The 18009-nt window shown below is 43.6% G+C and overlaps 1 protein-coding gene across 1 annotated transcript in view; it reads right to left on the bottom strand.

Annotated features, from left to right (window-relative positions):
- The window catches only part of LOC124803231 (dipeptidase 1-like), a 638586-nt gene that overhangs the window by 486706 nt on the left and 133871 nt on the right, over positions 1–18009 (bottom strand). The window contains exon 4 of the mRNA XM_047264411.1: positions 11538–11673. Within this exon, the coding sequence (XP_047120367.1) occupies positions 11538–11673 (136 nt within the window). The remainder of the gene's footprint in view (positions 1–11537; positions 11674–18009) is intronic.

The raw sequence follows: 18009 nt of genomic DNA, 5'->3' as shown, positions 1-18009 counted from the left end.
TCTGATAGTTTCCTGTGATAGAAACTATCAGTGTCTTATAGCCTATACTTTGTAAGTAGGCTGTTCATGTTTTCTCTATGTAAGTAGGCTGTTTATGTTTTCTTATTGGCAATGTTACGTAGCGCTCAATATGAAAATCACTGGCTGTGCTGTGTGCAGTCTGTGGCTGCTTTGCATTGTTGTAATACTCGCCATTGTAGTGTTAGGCAGCTGGCTGTGAACAGCGCGTAGCGTTGCGCAGTTGGAGGTGAGCCGCCAGCAGTGGTGGATGTGGGGAGAGAGATGGCGGAGATTTGTAATTTGTCATGAACTGCTATATTTATATATGATGATATCAAGGTAAATACATTGTTTGTTCTCTATTAATATCTTTCATTTGCTAACTATCCCTATCAGTAGTTCTATGTAAGTAGGCTGTTCATGTTTTCTCTATGTAAGTAGGCTGTTTATGTTTTCTTATTGGCAATGTTACGTAGCGCTCAATATGAAACATCCCCTTTGAACAATTTATACAGGACTGTGCTTAACCTGACACACAATACTTTGTTAGCGCAACGCAATCTGACTTTCAATAATTCGTACAAAAGAATGGGCCCTGACTAACATTAACCTATACCTTTCACAAATCACTTACCTCACAAAAATCTTCGCTGCTCAAGCTACTGCAATACAGCGAGCGCCACTACTGCCAGCTAAATAAAAGATTCAAACTACTGAAGGCACTAACTACTGATAGGGATAGTTAGCAAATGAAAGATATTAATAGAGAACAAACAATGTATTTACCTTGATATCATCATATATAAATATAGCAGTTCATGACAAATTACAAATCTCCGCCATCTCTCTCCCCACATCCACCACTGCTGGCGGCTCACCTCCAACTGCGCAACGCTACGCGCTGTTCACAGCCAGCTGCCTAACACTACAATGGCGAGTATTACAACAATGCAAAGCAGCCACAGACTGCACACAGCACAGCCAGTGATTTTCATATTGAGCGCTACGTAACATTGCCAATAAGAAAACATAAACAGCCTACTTACATAGAGAAAACATGAACAGCCTACTTACAACTTTCTAAACAATCTATTGTGGTCTTCTTATGTCTGTCAACAATTAATATTTTTCCAACATACTTCCGGAACATTCGGATTTTTATGGTCCTTATATCTGCCTCCCAGCCATACGTGATTTGGTCCTTTAACTCCTCCAAAGTATACTGGAATTCATCTGATTGTTCGATGTAGAAGAAATCGTTTCCAATGCTCTACCTGTGAGTTTCATCTGGTTGTTCGATGTACGAAGAAATCATTTCCATTGCTTTATCTGTCTGCGTGGATTCAGAACTTCCTTGTTTTCCTCCACCCCTGATCGCCAGGTAAAAATCCCACTGATAAAACCTATGGTATTGAGCTCTTTAGTAAAAAGGTGCTCATCACGGATTCGCGAGACCAGCCACTTCGCCTTTCAATTACCCCAACAACAGAATCTCTTAATTCAAGTTTCATCACATAATGAACAACATTTCCCTTTGAGTATGGAAGTCTACTAAATGTCTCTCAATTAGCATGAATTTCGTCGCCACAATAAAAGCAGTGTTTAGTAAAATTAAACATCTTCTTTTATGTCGAAGATTGGGTTGAAGGTGCATAGCCTTTTGTCAAAGACAGTCTAACCAGTATTGGTAGTTCTGATAAACACGGTACACTTCAGCTTCAGCCAGACCACTTAGCAACTCTCCTATCCCTATTGGATTGTAGTAGCGTTTCCAGTCCTACCTATTTCACTTTAACCAAATCACCATCTGTCAGATTGCCGTCGCATATAAACCACACCTCCGTACAATCTTGAGCCTTACTTTAAATACACTGACCGCACAACGGAAATAAACGAAAATGAGACTGTTGTAAGACAAAAGGAGTTTTGAATGCGTCCCTCTCACAACACAGGTACAATGGGCAAGGCCAACAATGGAAACAATAATAAACGAACGGAGGGGATGGCAGCCTCGGTTGTCAATCGAGGGATATCTATAGATACTTTTGCACGCGAAGGTGAGGCAAATTTATGTCTTCCTATTGGAAATTTCACTTCATTGTTCAAGTAACAAGAAATAACAAAATGAAATTACTTTTGCTTTCAAATGTAGGAACGCTCAACAGTGTCTAAAATGAAAAACCAGATAGTATTGTAAGATAAAATTTCATGCTCTACAACTTCGGTAGCTTGAAATTTTTCATTTGGAATAGATATTTCTGAGTTACAGGCGTTGAAGCCGGCTTTTTAGCCATGCTGGTAAAAATTTGACAACTGAATGCGGCCAAACGGCTGCATCGATTATGACATTCAAGTTGGTCATTCGAAGCAAAATTTATTTCTGTTTCGTCTTGGTAATGACAACATTTTCAATAGCATGTATGATTTCCCGGTAATAGGCGAAAAGCTGAAAAACGAGCCCATTTCTATTGGCTTTTTGGCCACAAACAGTTGTCCCGAAGGTTCTGAAGGTCGCAAACTTGGATTCGACGTACTCTCACCTGTATACACAAGATAAAAACTAAAATCTTCTACGTCATATTTTGCAAGCAGAGGGCCATTTTTGTGACGCCGTTACTGGACAAATGATCAAGAAGAGGAAAGAACGGGAAGAAGGGAAGGGAAGGGAGTTCTGAGACTGGAAAGGTATATGGAGGAGCAGGTTAAATCTCGTAGGATGGATAGATATCAGGGTGCATTTCATTGTCAGGAATGTGCGCTTCCACTGCGTATTCTGGAAGATATGGAACACATCCATACACAGAAGAGTGCAGAGCTGCTTATTATCAGACGCAAATGAGTAAAGGCTAGCCTCCAACAGAGGGCATATAAGACGAAGACTGTTTTACGCATCCGCCATCTGTTACTCAGATAGTTTGTAGATGGAGATCCAATTGCCGAATGGTGGGTATAAGTCAACATGTACTACACTCAGGAGTTAGTACCAGCGATAGCATCAGCAGTACCTTAAGACCTCGTCTATTGTCACCACAAGAAGAGTGAAACTGGAGATTCTACAACAGCTTGTAGCTTCAGTTCATTGTATTCAGGACCAACCAGAGTTGAAGACAGATCAGTACAAGTGAAAACTGAACTAGTGCCACACACTACCTTCACTCAAGTACCGTGAAATTTCTGTTAACAAATTATTGTAAACTGTTGATAATCAGAAAGCCGTGGTGGCCGAGCGGTTCTAGGAGCTTCAGTCCGGAACCGCGCAACTGCCACGGCCGGAGGTTCGAATCCTGCCTCGAGCATGGATGTGTGTGATGTCCTTAGGTTAGTTAGGAAGTAGTTCTAAGTTCTAAGGGACTGATGACCTGAGATGTTACGCCCCAGAGTGCATACAGCCATTGTTCAATTTTGTCGATAATCGATGTTGCCATCTTTTCGCTGTAGTTGTTTCCTAGTCCTGTTGGGCTACGTGAGGAGGCGGTATAGTTGCTGCATGCGAGTTAGCCACCTCGTAACAATAACGGATTTCTGTGGCAAGGAACTTCTTTCACTGCTACGTTTATATGTTTGATACCAAGTGAATACAACAGAGTTTGTCAAAACGGTGCTGGAAGAATGTGTAGCATAAGTGTAGACAGCGGGTAATGTGTTAACATAGACGCATCAGACCTCCAGGATTTGTGATTTGGGGGAAAGCGATGTAATTGTGGAAATCGAGATTATTCGAAGTATAGGATATACGGAGATATGGGCAAAGAGGTTCCGAAAAGTGAAGAGCTGGTATAATATTCTTGCAGAGGAAGGTAAGTGGATTCTGAAATCAAGGAAAAAGCGTGGCGTTCAAGGATTTGAAAGGATTGACAGAACTTCGGTGAGGCAGACATCCATGCATAGGCGAGCACAAGTCTGCTCAAGACTTTGAAGGTGTGAAGGGTGTCATAAGGGTACAATCCCCATGTTCACCGATGGGCTCCCTGTAGGGTGGATATTGGGTTGCTTTTCCATGTTAATGTACGATCAAGGGTTGCTTGAAGATTATTTACTACGTTGTTTAATTGAAAAGATCGATGATAGATGATAATGTGGAAGTCACGGAGGTGAAAATGCGGGTGGTTCGTACTGTAGTTATTGGCTGAGTTTTGGTTGGATTAATTTTGAGAAGGCCTTTGTCTGGAGGCCCAAGAAGAAAATTTGTGCCGCCAGCATTCCACAAATAACAATACACAGAGTGCTTCGCAAATGTTTTCCGGGTAATGCTCGTAAATTCCAGGCACGTCAATGGATTCAACAAAAGTAAGAACTTTTTCGGATACTATTTGCTGCTACCACGCTCTCTCACATCAAGGAATGATCTGAACCCCATTTGTTTCTCTAATTTATAAATGTTCCATGGTGGTGAGACCGTTAGTAAATCCAAGTGCAGAATATGGGACTCGAAGACTCCTAATGTCACCTATGACTTCCAACAAAATAATCCCTAGGTTGACGTTTAGAGTGACCTGATAATAAAGTGAAATAACCTGTTTTTGTGTGACCAACCGTTACACCTTTAGCGTATGATGATACATTACCAATAATTAGTGTTGCATAGATTCAAAGTATTCCCGACACTGTGTTTCAGTTTAACAGTACCAGCTCGACTTGGTACTGACGATCGAGTGTTTTCGGCTTCGTTGAATAGTCAATAAGGATTTTACTGTAGCTCTGGCAAGACTTATACAATTATTATTAAGCATAAGTTACTACCACCGATATATTTACCATATTCGTTAATATGGAGCGTGGAAACTATCGTCATGATTCATTACTGAAGCGTAGACACAGAGTAAGTGCAAGAAACGTAACCACTATCCCCTACACAGTTAACTACAGGGGTAAGCACATAATATTCAAAATATTTTCGCAATACAAAAAATGAAAATTTCTAAAAGCAAAGTAAAAACATTGACTGTAACTGAAAAATTTTTTCAACAGCAACCAATGCAGAGAATAATACAATAACAGAACTGATAACTGACTTTATAGATTTGGGCACCATATTTTGCAAACTGCAAACCAGGCAGACCTGAAGACATGCTTGGGGACTCTAAGGACTGCAGTGGGATACCAACCTGATTGTTGCCCACCATAAGGCCCGAGAACCAAGAGTGATGGTCTGGGGGGGATTTCTTTTTAATGAAGGATCACTTTGGCTGTCATCCGTGACACCGCTATAGCACAAAGATATTCTATGCCTCGTTTCTTTGCCCTTCATGACAAGCGATCTAGTGCTTCCGTTTCAACAAGATAATGCCCGACCGCACACGGCGAAGTTTGTACTGCTTGTCTTAGTGCTTGCTAAACTCGACCTTGGTCAGCAAGGTCGTCGGATCTGCCCCCAATTGAGAACATTATCAGCAGGGGCCTCCGACCAGCTCATGATTTTGACTAACGCCCATTTGGACATATTTGGACACGATTCTCCTCGGGAGGCCATCCAACAACTCTGTCAATCATTGTCAAGCCTAATACCTGCCTACGTAATGGCCAGAGGTGTACCAGTGCGTTATTGGGTAGCTCAATTTGTGAAGGACCTCTTCTCGATTAAATCATCCAATTTTATCTGTGTGTATATGAGTCAAAACTAACACTTCCTTCAGTTTTGCCCTAGGATTAGCGCCGGACTCTGTAGATGACGTAGATCAGAGTTATGTCCTCATGTCCAACCGATTGGTGTGTTGCCACTCGCTTGCGTGAATCCACTGAATATTCGCTGATTGTCCTCGTCCTTTCAAGTGGCGGCTTAACCAGAAGCCCACACCCCAGCACCTCCCGCCCCCTCCCCCGGTGTGCGCTTGAGATGCCCATTACTCTTCCACAGTTTCTTGTTCTTTCTAATCGGCTGTGTGCCCTGTTTACGCTAAGAAGGCGCCTGAAGCAGTGGGGAGGGTGGAGGGGGGGGGGGGGAGGGGGGCTGAAGCAGGGCTAATCTCCGCCCAGCGCAGCTGCCAGCGCGGCTCAAAGTTTAACGAGCTGTGAGAGCGCCACTGTTGCGCTTTAATTATCACCCAATCTTCCGGCCTGCGAGAGCTGAGTAACTCGCGGCTCCCTCCAAGGCGCCGTCGAGTCAATTTAACCGGCTTCCCCACACCTGCCGCGTGTCTAGTGTCTACCACTGGCAGCTTCGTCGCTGCTGCGGATTTCGCTGCATAAAGCCGAAAGGACAAATCTGTCAGTTGCCTTGCTCGTATGTCCTTTGAAATAAACAAATAACGAAATACGTCAGAACAATTAAAAATTCATGCCAGACCCGAACTCGAATCCCAACTGCAGCGGCCTCTTTTTACCGGCTCGACAGGGGTCTCTCTACATCTCCGGCTTAATTTCATCATAAATTTCATGGCTGGTGCAAGCTTTTTGTTTCTGTTTTATCACAGTATTTGCACTCCGGAAGAGTAGATGTAGTAAGTCCTCATCAGCACGGAAATCTTTTCCACCACTGTCGAAGCCAGTGCTTTTCGACTTGATACGTTGTGTTGAAATCGAAAGAATATTCTGCTACACAAAAATGAAACAACAGTTGTATGTCTTAACAAGATGAATGTTTAATAATTCATCTACCTGGTGAAAATGAAATACGCGATACATACCTCTATCTGCTGGAGTCCCTGGCCTGTTGCTCATCAAAAAAGAGAAGCTCTGCCATTCTGACCTCACGCAGGGATCGACCGAGCACCGTGTCGTCCTTAACCCATTGTGTGATTTGGATGCAGTACGCAGTAGCGTGGAGTCATCAAACCGGTCATTTCGACATTGCTGAAGTTGGAGCCATTACTGAACATTCAGGTAGCTCCTCCTCAGTTAGCGTCACAATGCTGAGTGCACCCCCTTACAGTTCTCCACCCAAAGAAATATAACTGTCCCTCGCACTGAGAATACAACGGAAAAAATCATAAAATTAAACGGAACACTCATGCATATCTTTCGTTGTATGTAGAATATATGAGTGAGTTTTCGAAAGAGAACTGGGTTGGTACGGTTGCTTCGTCGTGGGTCTGTGTGTGAATATTAAAATGAAATTATGAAAGGCTAATTTGTACTTGCGCCGTAATGACTTTAGTAGATACTGCTAAATGATCTGAGGCATCTAAGGTGGGTTTACCTTTCGCAGGGCAGAGCATACGAAATGATCAGCAAGACAAACATAACGTTAATGTTTGGTATGCAAGAAGAATTCGTAATCCGGGTGCAGCAACTGCAGTATCTTGATACACTGACGCTTCGTTCTCTGATTCGAAATTACTGTTTGGTCTTGAAGCAAGAAGCGTTTTACGATGGTACTATGGATTTGAAAATGGACACGGAAGGATCTGAGCACGCCTGTGAGCCAGTTTCAAACTTTCCTCACCACTGACGTTTCCACCTATTACTTCTGGACAGTACTATTACAGACGCTAAGATGAGGGTAATTTTCAAGACATATATATGTCACTGCAGCTTCAATGTATTAAAACCGTTTGCAGTGATGTCATATGTCACTGCATAATTATTGACTTCATACCCACCGATCATTCATTTCATTTCTAAGCATTTATCGCACTAAAACCAAGTAATTGTAATAGTACTTTTTATTCATCCCTTCCTGGCTAAATACGTATAATTGTTTGGGATGTAAAATGGTTTGATATCGAACTAATTGTGCTGTATGTGCGTTTTCACGCCAGTCGTGGTTAGTTTCTAGAACACCATGAGATAATTAACTAGTTTAATATAACTGAATACTTAATTATTGCAACACACACGTGAACCATAACATTCAGTTCGGGTTAGTCACATATATTACTCTATCCACGCTTGGAACTTATTTCTCTAACAAAATACTTTCTTCCAGAAGTAGACACCCGGTCAGAGGCCAAGTCTGTTACCAACCTCCTCGTGAGCTGTTTACCGTAAGCTGCCGAATCCACACTGGCGGCTGCTAAGAGTGAACCCTGGACGGTATGGCTCATGCGCTCTTGAAAAAATTCCATTACTGTCAGCGAAGATTTGAAGCAGTGATGAAGGCGAACTCTTCACTCCACTGGCCGATAAACTTTGCACTGACTCTTTCGGCCCGAGTTTTGAGGCCGCACGGATTGATACATCTAAACCGCGTGATTGGCTGAGCCCGATAGTGATAAGACTGGTACATTGCTCCTAGGCTGCCCAAGCGGGGTGATATAATAGTCTAGCCCAACTGGTGCCCGTGTCGCGGGTTGGCGAAATTACAGGCCCGCCGCTGGTGAGACCTGGCAACGGCCGAAATGCTCACCGCGTTTGCCCTCACCTCGCTGTAGGCACGCTGATGCACAGTCGTGACGGAAGGGTAGCCTACTGCGAAGTGGTAGTGGACTGGAACGCTACAGTCCGACGTAAGGTTATTAACATTATCTCTTCATACTGAATTTATTGTTTTTATACGGAGAAGATTAGAGTTGAACGTCCCATCGGCAGAAGAGGATACTTGGAACAAAGCATAAGCTTAGCTTGAGGAAGGACAGTCAATGAAGCATCGAATCTGTATCAAAAAGCTTGTTTGGTATTTCAAAAAATGGTTCAAATGGCTCCGAGCACTATGGGACTCAACTGCTGAGGTCATTAGTCCCCTAGAACTTAGAACTAGTTAAACCTAACTAACCTAAAGACATCACACACATCCATGCCCGAGGCAGGATTCGAACCTGCGACCGTAGCGGTCTCGCGGTTCCAGACTGCAGCGCCAGAACCGCGCGGCCACTTCGGCCGGCTGTTTGGTATTTCCCTTGAGCGATTCACAGGAGCCACAGAAACCTAAATGTTGACTACCAGATGGTGTTTTGATCCATCGCCTTGTGAAACGGAACTACAGTGTGTTACCACTGTGCTACATTGCTCTGTGAGTGTTTTGTTTCTTTAGACAGGTAGTAATATAAATGCCTTTCAGCGGTCAAACCATCGTTTTCGAAATTGTATTTTTGTCACATGTTTCACTTTTTATGAGCTGAAGTAACTATTGGGTGCGACAAATGTTGCGAACGTTTAATGTAATGACGTCGCAACACTGGTGAAATATATTACAATTTGTGGATATTTAGAGGTATGTATATTATCACGTAATAAATAGTTATCTCTACGTTTACTGCTACCACACAGTGCACAGATTATGCACGAAAATACGCGTTATCCAAATGTTTATTGAGATATAACTCTCCAAACCGCAGTACAAAACTAAAAACATGTGACTCATTATAGTCATGTGTCTCTTCCGATTGATATTGATAATATTTATGGTCAGACTTAATCTAAAATGTTCACCGTAAAGGTTTCATTATAGTCATGTGTCTCTTCCGATTGATATTGATAATATTTATGGTCAGACTTAATCTAAAATGTTCACCGTAAAGGTTTCGCTACCCTCTTACCACACTTTCAGAATTCTAGGTGTATCTTCATTAGTGATAACCTATTACTTGAATTCTCTCTATCAGTGAAAGTCTGTAAGGATAGCGACGATAAAAGCTTTCTGAGTGTTTACTTAGATGATTCCGTTGGCTTCTTGCTTTCTTGCAGTATACCATATCGTCACTAGAATGATTCTCCGTTGGTCGTTGTCCCGCTTACACACAGAGTGAAAATTATTGAACTATATAAAGGAACGTAAATTAGTTGCAAACCACGGTGTTCACACACTTTATTCAACATGTAAGCGACACTACAGATATTCGGTTTTACGTTACGACATGTTCGATATGCCTGCCATCATTGGTGATGATAAGGCGCAGACCAATAGCGAAATACTGCATGACACGCTGAAGTGTCGGAACATCGATGTTGTTGTGGACCATCTGAATGGCTGTTTTTAGCTAAGCAGTGTTTTTGGGGTTATTGCTGTCCACATTGTCTTTAATATAGCCCCACAAACAGGAATCACATGTGTTCAGATCCGAAGAATATGGACACCAATCGTGCCCCATGCCAGTGACCTCTGGGTACCCCAGTGTTACAATGCGGTCCCCAAAGTACTCCTCCAGGATATCAAACACTCTCCTATTTCGATGGGTTCGAGCTCCGTCTTGCATGAACTACATCTTATCGAAATCAAGGTCACTTTAGATAGTGGTGATGAAATCATCTTCCAAAACCTTCACGTACCATTCTTCAGTCACCATGCCATCAAAGAATATCGCACCGATTATTCCATGACTGGACATGGCACACTACTTAGTCATCCGTTGAGGGTGAAGAGACTTCTCGATCGCGAAAAACGGCTTCTCGGTCTCCCAAATACGCCAATTTTGGTTATTGATGAACCCATCCAAATATAAGTGGGCTTCAAACCGTACAGCGAATACTAATTCCCATCATGCCCCGTTGAGGGTGAAGAGACTTCTCGATCGCGAAAAACGGCTTCTCGGTCTCCCAAATACGCCAATTTTGGTTATTGATGAACCCATCCAAATATAAGTGGGCTTCAAACCGTACAGCGAATACTAATTACCATCATGCCCCGCGGCCAGCGGTGGAGTTTGAACGTCCTAACGCAAACCGTTCAGAAGTTATAGCCATTTTATTTCATATGGTTCAATAACTGTCACCCTGTAAGTTACTTATCGCGTCACGTAATCGTAACACCACTAGCGGGCCTTCAGTCATGTGGTGGGCAGTGGTCATAGTAATTTGTTTCTTCGTGGTATACTTACTATTTTACTGACATCATGTAGCTATCAAACTTAAAATGAGGAAAAGACTTTATAATTATGTAGAAAGCGTGTTCTATTCACGAGTAAAATACTTAGTTTTACGTAAAAGAAATAGAAGTATCCACTAGCTTTCTGGTACTGTCTTTCCTGACCATGAAATGGTCGTAGGAATAAGTCTTCCTTTTTTTCATTAACAAACTGATAAGAACCTACCAGAACTTCATTGATTCAAAAACAAAAGGTGTAAACGAGCTTCCATTCTAGACTGGTCTTCCACATAGCAATATTTGGCTGTTTCTTTTCGTAACTCAAACGAGGCATCAATATCTTGTCGGAAGCCGAAAGACGAGTAGTATTATAGAATTATAGACTAGGAATTAAGGATCTGACAGTTCGAATCATAAATGGTAGTTCGTAAAAGTAAAGATATCGGGCTGAAAGCTAAGTGAAGTTCACAAGCTTAATTTACAAGTTGGATCTACTTACATCCATTTCTGTTTGTAAGTAAACGCTTTTCACGCTTTCTGCGAATGGTGACATAAAAATTGAAATTCACTGCAGAAAATATAACTTGCAGCGAAATTAATTTGCAGTATTTGGTTATCATTGTTTTATTTAGAACAAGAGTAATTCAATGAATTCTTGTGAAAAGAAATGTAAAAACGAAAAAGTTTTCTAGAGTATCGTTACTTTCAGCACAAAAGCCTCCACAGAAGTGCGAAAGATCTGACAGTATGATCAAATTTGACAGACTGTGAACAGCATTTGTGAAGCGCGTTTCCTCATAATGTCTCGTGTCGGTTTTCATGTGACCAGAGTTAGAGCTTTAATTTTTCCCTTGCTGACCTTTGTCGGAGGCGTCGTCCAGATCTGGCGAGTGGAGACTGCTGGCGTCCGGAGGCGTCTTCGCCTTGAGGGGAGCTGCGCATGCGCCGTAGCTGGGCCGGCGGGGCGCTGGGGGAACACCGGGCGCGCTCGTCACCTGCAACAAGCGCAACCGTTTCCATGGCAACGTAACTGATGTCATGCGACGTGTTACGAACACATCACTCATACAGGCAGTAAATTGTTATGTAACAGCTACATCTGATGACTAAAAAAGGCATAAGACATACTGTCGTTGGAGAAACAGTTCCATTTAACTGATTTTTCCGAGTATCCAAATTTGGCGAATTTTCGTACTTGAGCCGGTGCACCTACTGTTCTGGCGGCAGTGACGACGTTTAAGCTACATATAATGAAAATGCAGCTCAAGAAATATCTTGTGAGACGAATAAGGTAAAAACAAACTTCGGCATAACTGTAAAAGAAACACATACCACGTAACTGGAGCGTTGGAAGTTCGGGTTGTTTGCAGGCAGTGCTGTTGTCTCTGTGGAGGCTACAGTCCTCGAAGACTGTAGGAAAATAAGAAACAGCTGACGAGGATCGGCGACTTGTGCAGTGAGCAGCAGCTTCTAATCCATCTCAGAAGTAAATATCAAATCATATGTTGCTTTCAAGCGAGCAACTATTTCTTTCTCGGATAAAACATTTTGTGAAAAACTGCCGATTTACGCCAACTGGAACTTTGACTCGTGAATGCCTTTCCAACTCGGACAGATATGTAACAATCAGTAAAAATGTGCTGTGTTTGAGAGCGCTTTTACATTTAGGCATTAAATCTACCAGTGTCAGTTACGCGGTATAGTTACTTCGACAACTGTACAAAGCATATTGTAGCTGGTTCGAGCATAATATCAGAGTGTGATAATGGGTAACAAATATTTTAGATTTTACCAAACGTATCAACGTTGCAAACGACACTGTAGTGGAAAAAGTTAACGAATTCCCTTACTTTGGAATTAACACTACATACACTGTTGGAAGCAAGGATGACAACAGAAGTAAATTAGCATCCGCGATGATAGCTTTCTTCAACAAAACAGATCTACTGGTAGTGAGATATTAATGTGAAAATCAGGAATAATTTCCTGGAAGCGAATGTTGGCGTATAACAGTGAAACAAGATCCACAGGAAGTACAGGTAGATATTATCACAAGATGGGAGAAAACAGACAGCAACCACCCAACCGAAACTCTGCTGCGCTTGTGTAAGCTAAAGCGCCCAAGTGTCTTATATTGTAGGGTCACCGATGTGTCATTAAGTGCAGTTAATTATAGCAAATCGTACCAAGAATGACCTGATTTTGATGCATCTTCAGGGGGCCGCTCTTGAAACGGCATACTTCCATAACATGCAATTTATAATACCAAAACAACAAAATATTATTATTCTTTAACCACCAATATGACATTTTCTGTTTTTTTTTTTTTTTTTTTTGCAACGAATAGTACGAACAACGACTCGTTTTTACGAGATCTTCAACGTGCTGCTGCTTTGAAGAAGCGTATGATCATATGATGTAAGTTGTAATACAAGGGTTCTTGAGAAAGTAAGTTCTGATCGGTCGCGAAATGGAAACCACAGTGAAAACAAGAAATGTTTTATTTGCAACAGTTCGGTACACCTTCCACCTACTTCTCTACATAGTCGCCGCTCCAACCGCGAGTTTTGTCGTAGTGTTGTATCACCTTTCCAATATCATCTTCATAGAATGCAGCCGCCTGTGCTTTCAGCCAGTTGTCTGCACTGGTCTGCAGCTCGTTCTCTATGGAAAAATTTTGTCTTCACTGCCAGCGTTTCGTGTGAGCAGAGATGAGACTCAGGGGGAGCCAATTACGGACTGTATTGTGGGTGATCAGACACTTGCCACAGGAAACCTGCAGGAGTATCTTCATTGCCCCTGCACAGTGTGACTGAGAATTGCCAAAAGAAGGAAGTGCACCACAGTGGTGTTATATGGGCTGCATTCATTAAGGCGAAGCCTCTCAGCAGGCCCTCCTACTTGGCGGGAAACATCGTTGTTCTAGGCACATTTACTCGCTCACAGTGCGCTCAGGACTGAAAAGAGTGTCTTGATGCGATCGACGGGCATACTAGAGATACTGCCCAAAACGTCTGTGTTTTCCAGTTCGCCGTCGATCGTTCCTCATTTTCCGATTAGCCCTCGTGTATAGTAGGAATCCCTTACACTCGACCTTCAGCCTAGCACGGTTTGAACAACTGTTTTGAAACAGAAAATTAAAGTCCTACATTATTGACGTCAGTGTGTTAAAATTTTGAAACATGATTTCTGTTCGTAAATTAAGACAATTTTGGAGACTGAAAATGTGATCTGTAGGAATAATGATGATTATCGCAAAGTATCATCGTGTGGAATCCAGCGTCTCTGTTTGCTCATCAAACCTGGAAAGCAAAGGATACCGTTGCCCAGATGGATGCCGTGTTCCTTAACTTTGACAAGGCATTCGATAAGACTTTGCACTGCCACTTAATGAACAAAATACAAGTATAAAGAATATTAGAACAGCTATGTAAAAGGAATGAAGTGTTTCTAGCAGACGGAGAATAATTTTCAGTCGTAATAGATACCTGGTGCGCCCCCCAAGGGACTGTTAGAGGATATGTAAATGACCTAGTAAACAGCACTGATAGTCTTTATGTACGATAGTGTTGCACACAGAGAAGTCGCAATGAAAAAAAAAATGTAGCAAAATGTAGGAACAGCCGCTGAGGACAGATGATTGTTGTGGGAATGGAAGTTGCCCCTCAACATGAACATGTAACGCATTGCATATAAACAGGCAGAAAGATCTCATCCATTAAACATCTTCATAACGAGTGTTTTAAAGTGGAAAGACCATATAAAACTATTCGCTGATGAGACATATGAAAGAATTCTCAGGAAGTATAGCCCACTCACAAAGATGGTACCTTATAGAACAGGCGTTAAATACACTCCTGGAAATTGAAATAAGAACACCGTGAATTCATTGTCCCAGGAAGGGGAAACTTTATTGACACATTCCTGGGGTCAGATACATCACATGATCACACTGACAGAACCACAGGCACATAGACACAGGCAACAGAGCATGCACAATGTCGGCACTAGTACAGTGTATATCCACCTTTCGCAGCAATGCAGGCTGCTATTCTCCCATGGAGACGATCGTAGAGATGCTGGATGTAGTCCTGTGGAACGGCTTGCCATGCCATTTCCACCTGGCGCCTCACTTGGACCAGCGTTCGTGCTGGACGTGCAGACCGCGTGAGACGACGCTTCATCCAGTCCCAAACATGCTCAATGGGGGACAGATCCGGAGATCTTGCTGGCCAGGGTAGTTGACTTACACCTTCTAGAGCACGTTGGGTGGCACGGGATACATGCGGACGTGCATTGTCCTGTTGGAACAGCAAGTTCCCTTGCCGGTCTAGGAATGGTAGAACGATGGGTTCGATGACGGTTTGGATGTACCGTGCACTATTCAGTGTCCCCTCGACGATCACCAGTGGTGTACGGCCAGTGTAGGAGATCGCTCCCCACACCATGATGCCGGGTGTTGGCCCTGTGTGCCTCGGTCGTATGCAGTCCTGATTGTGGCGCTCACCTGCACGGCGCCAAACACGCATACGACCATCATTGGCACCAAGGCAGAAGCGACTCTCATCGCTGAAGACGACACGTCTCCATTCGTCCCTCCATTCACGCCTGTCGCGACACCACTGGAGGCGGGCTGCACAATGTTGGGGCGTGAGCGGAAGACGGCCTAACGGTGTGCGGGACCGTAGCCCAGCTTCATGGAGACGGTTGCGAATGATCCTCGCCGATACCCCAGGAGCAACAGTGTCCCTAATTTGCTGGGAAGTGGCGGTGCGGTCCCCTACGGCACTGCGTAGGATCCTACGGTCTTGGCGTGCATCCGTGCGTCGCTGCGGTCCGGTCCCAGGTCGACGGGCACGTGCACCTTCCGCCGACCACTGGCGACGACATCGATGTACTGTGGAGATCTCACGCCCCACGTGTTGAGCAATTCGGCGGTACGTCCACCCGGCCTCCCGCATGCCCACTATACGCCCTCGCTCAAAGTCCGTCAACTGCACATACGGTTCACGTCCACGCTGTCGCGGCATGCTACCAGTGTTAAAGACTGCGATGGAGCTCCGTATGCCACGGCAAACTGGCTGACACTGACGGCGGCGGTGCACAAATGCTGCGCATCTAGCGCCATTCGACGGCCAACACCGCGGTTCCTGGTGTGTCCGCTGTGCCGTGCGTGTGATCATTGCTTGTACAGCCCTCTCGCAGTGTCCGGAGCAAGTATGGTGGGTCTGACACACCGGTGTCAATGTGTTCTTTTTTCCATTTCCAGGAGTGTAGATATTTGAATGTTTCCCTACAGTCTGGGGTCCGTATCAGATAGGATAAAGAGAGGACATCCGAAGAACAGCCACTGTTCCTCCAAAACAATCTCCACTTAGCTGATGCAGCCGGCGAGTAGGCGAAGTCCGCGTCGTTAGTGCATGATCCTTGAGCGTGCATTCCTATAATTAGTGTCGTCTTGCTGGTCTCTCTGATTGTGAGTACCTTTTAGGAATAATAGGAAAGCTCGATGCCCGTAGAATTAATTCCATTTTGCGTATCTCCAATGAACGACGAATATAAGACAGATTTCTTTTCATTAACGCAAGACGTAACCCGACGTCATAGTGCTTGTTTGACATCTTAGCCACTGTTTTCACGTTTGAGTTTTACTATTAGATGGCTACGCGGCAGTTTTTACAGTATATCCGTCCACCGGAAGTTAATTGTACCGTGAACAATTAATCCGCGGTTTATAGCAAACATTCGGGGCCGTACACAATTGTATTGTCTATGTAATCACTTCAATTACGCGGCAGTCAGCACACCGTACTTGGGTGTTCACAGTTTAAGTGCTTTGCCGGCCGGAGTGGCCGTGCGGTTCTAGGCGCTACAGTCTGGAACCGAGCGACCGTTACGGTCGCAGGTTCGAATCCTGCCTCGGGCAAGGATGTGTGTGAAGTCCTTAGGTTAGTTAGGTTTAATTAGTTCTAAGTTCTAGGCGACTGATGACCTGAGAAGTTAAGTCGAATAGTGCTCATAGCAATTTGAACCATTTTTTAGGTGCTTTGTGTCAACATACGACAAGAATAGTCGTTGATAATATTCTTCTCGCGTATGCAGCCGGAACATAACGTCTTCATGACACAATATTTCCGTGGTCCATCTGGTCGCGATCTTCAGGTGAGAGTGCTGGTGCACGAACTCGCCGGAACTGACTTCCTAGCGCAAGCTGCGGTCCCCTATATAGGCCGCAGAAGACCCACAACGCATGCGCGAGACGGTGCCGTAACTGCCCTCTAGCGCATAAACATACCGCGCCGCCAGTGGTGGAAATAGGCTAAATCGAGATATCGCTGTCAAAAATTAAAAAATTTTTTATTCCGACGATCGAAACACCGACCGTTGTTTTTTGATGTCAGATAATTAATTAATTAATTAATTAATTTTTGACAGCGATATCTCGATTTCGCCTATTTCCACCACTGGCGGGACGGTATGTTTACTGCCCTAGAGGGCAGTTACGGCACCGTCTCGCGCACGCGTTGTGGGTCTTCTGCGGCCTATATAGGGGCCGCAGCTTGCGCTAGGAAGTCAGTTCCGGCGAGTTCGTGCACCAGCACTCTCACCTGAAGATGGCGGCCAGATGGACTGCGGAAATATTGTGTCATGAAGAGGTTATGATCCGGCTGCATACCCGAGAAGAATATTATCCATTATTACGCCGGGAAAGCCTTCGTAGCCACACAAGAATAGTCATTACTGTATTTTCTGTTTGGTTTCACAGTTTGTGGTACGCAGTAAGTATTCCGTACTGCCTACAGTCGAAAATGATATATTCACTGGATGCACCAGTGTGCACATCAAAGTTTTAAGCATAGTGAGTCAAACTGCGTTTCCGGCTAATGAGCAAAGGGGCACGTTAAGTTACGAAATTTTAATCGTGGTTCTCGTCGATATCACACATGTAGCACTATTGAAACACCTATATTTTTCACCGGTCATAAACACACGCATGGCACGGAATCACATTCACTCTCTATGTTCCCCCTGCTCCAGGTTTTTGTTGGTGCCTTGCTCTGTCGATCTGTCGATATAACTTTACACTCTTCGTTCATCCCGCTTCACATAGAACTTTCGGAGATACTAATTACATCGATTTACATTTAAGCACAAAACCACAATTTTATATTACTCTGTCTGCACAAAATGAAACCAAATAACATATTAACAAATAAGAAAGCGTACAGTATCACAATAAATCAAAATGACTATCGTATTCATAACAGACACATTAAGTAAACAAAAATATAACTTAAAGAAATCATATATATTTTCAGTTCCGAGTATGA

Source organism: Schistocerca piceifrons, chromosome 6 (genome assembly GCF_021461385.2).
Source record: "Schistocerca piceifrons isolate TAMUIC-IGC-003096 chromosome 6, iqSchPice1.1, whole genome shotgun sequence".
Classification (NCBI taxonomy): domain Eukaryota; kingdom Metazoa; phylum Arthropoda; class Insecta; order Orthoptera; family Acrididae; genus Schistocerca; species Schistocerca piceifrons.
This window is presented reverse-complemented; position numbering and strand designations above follow the sequence as displayed.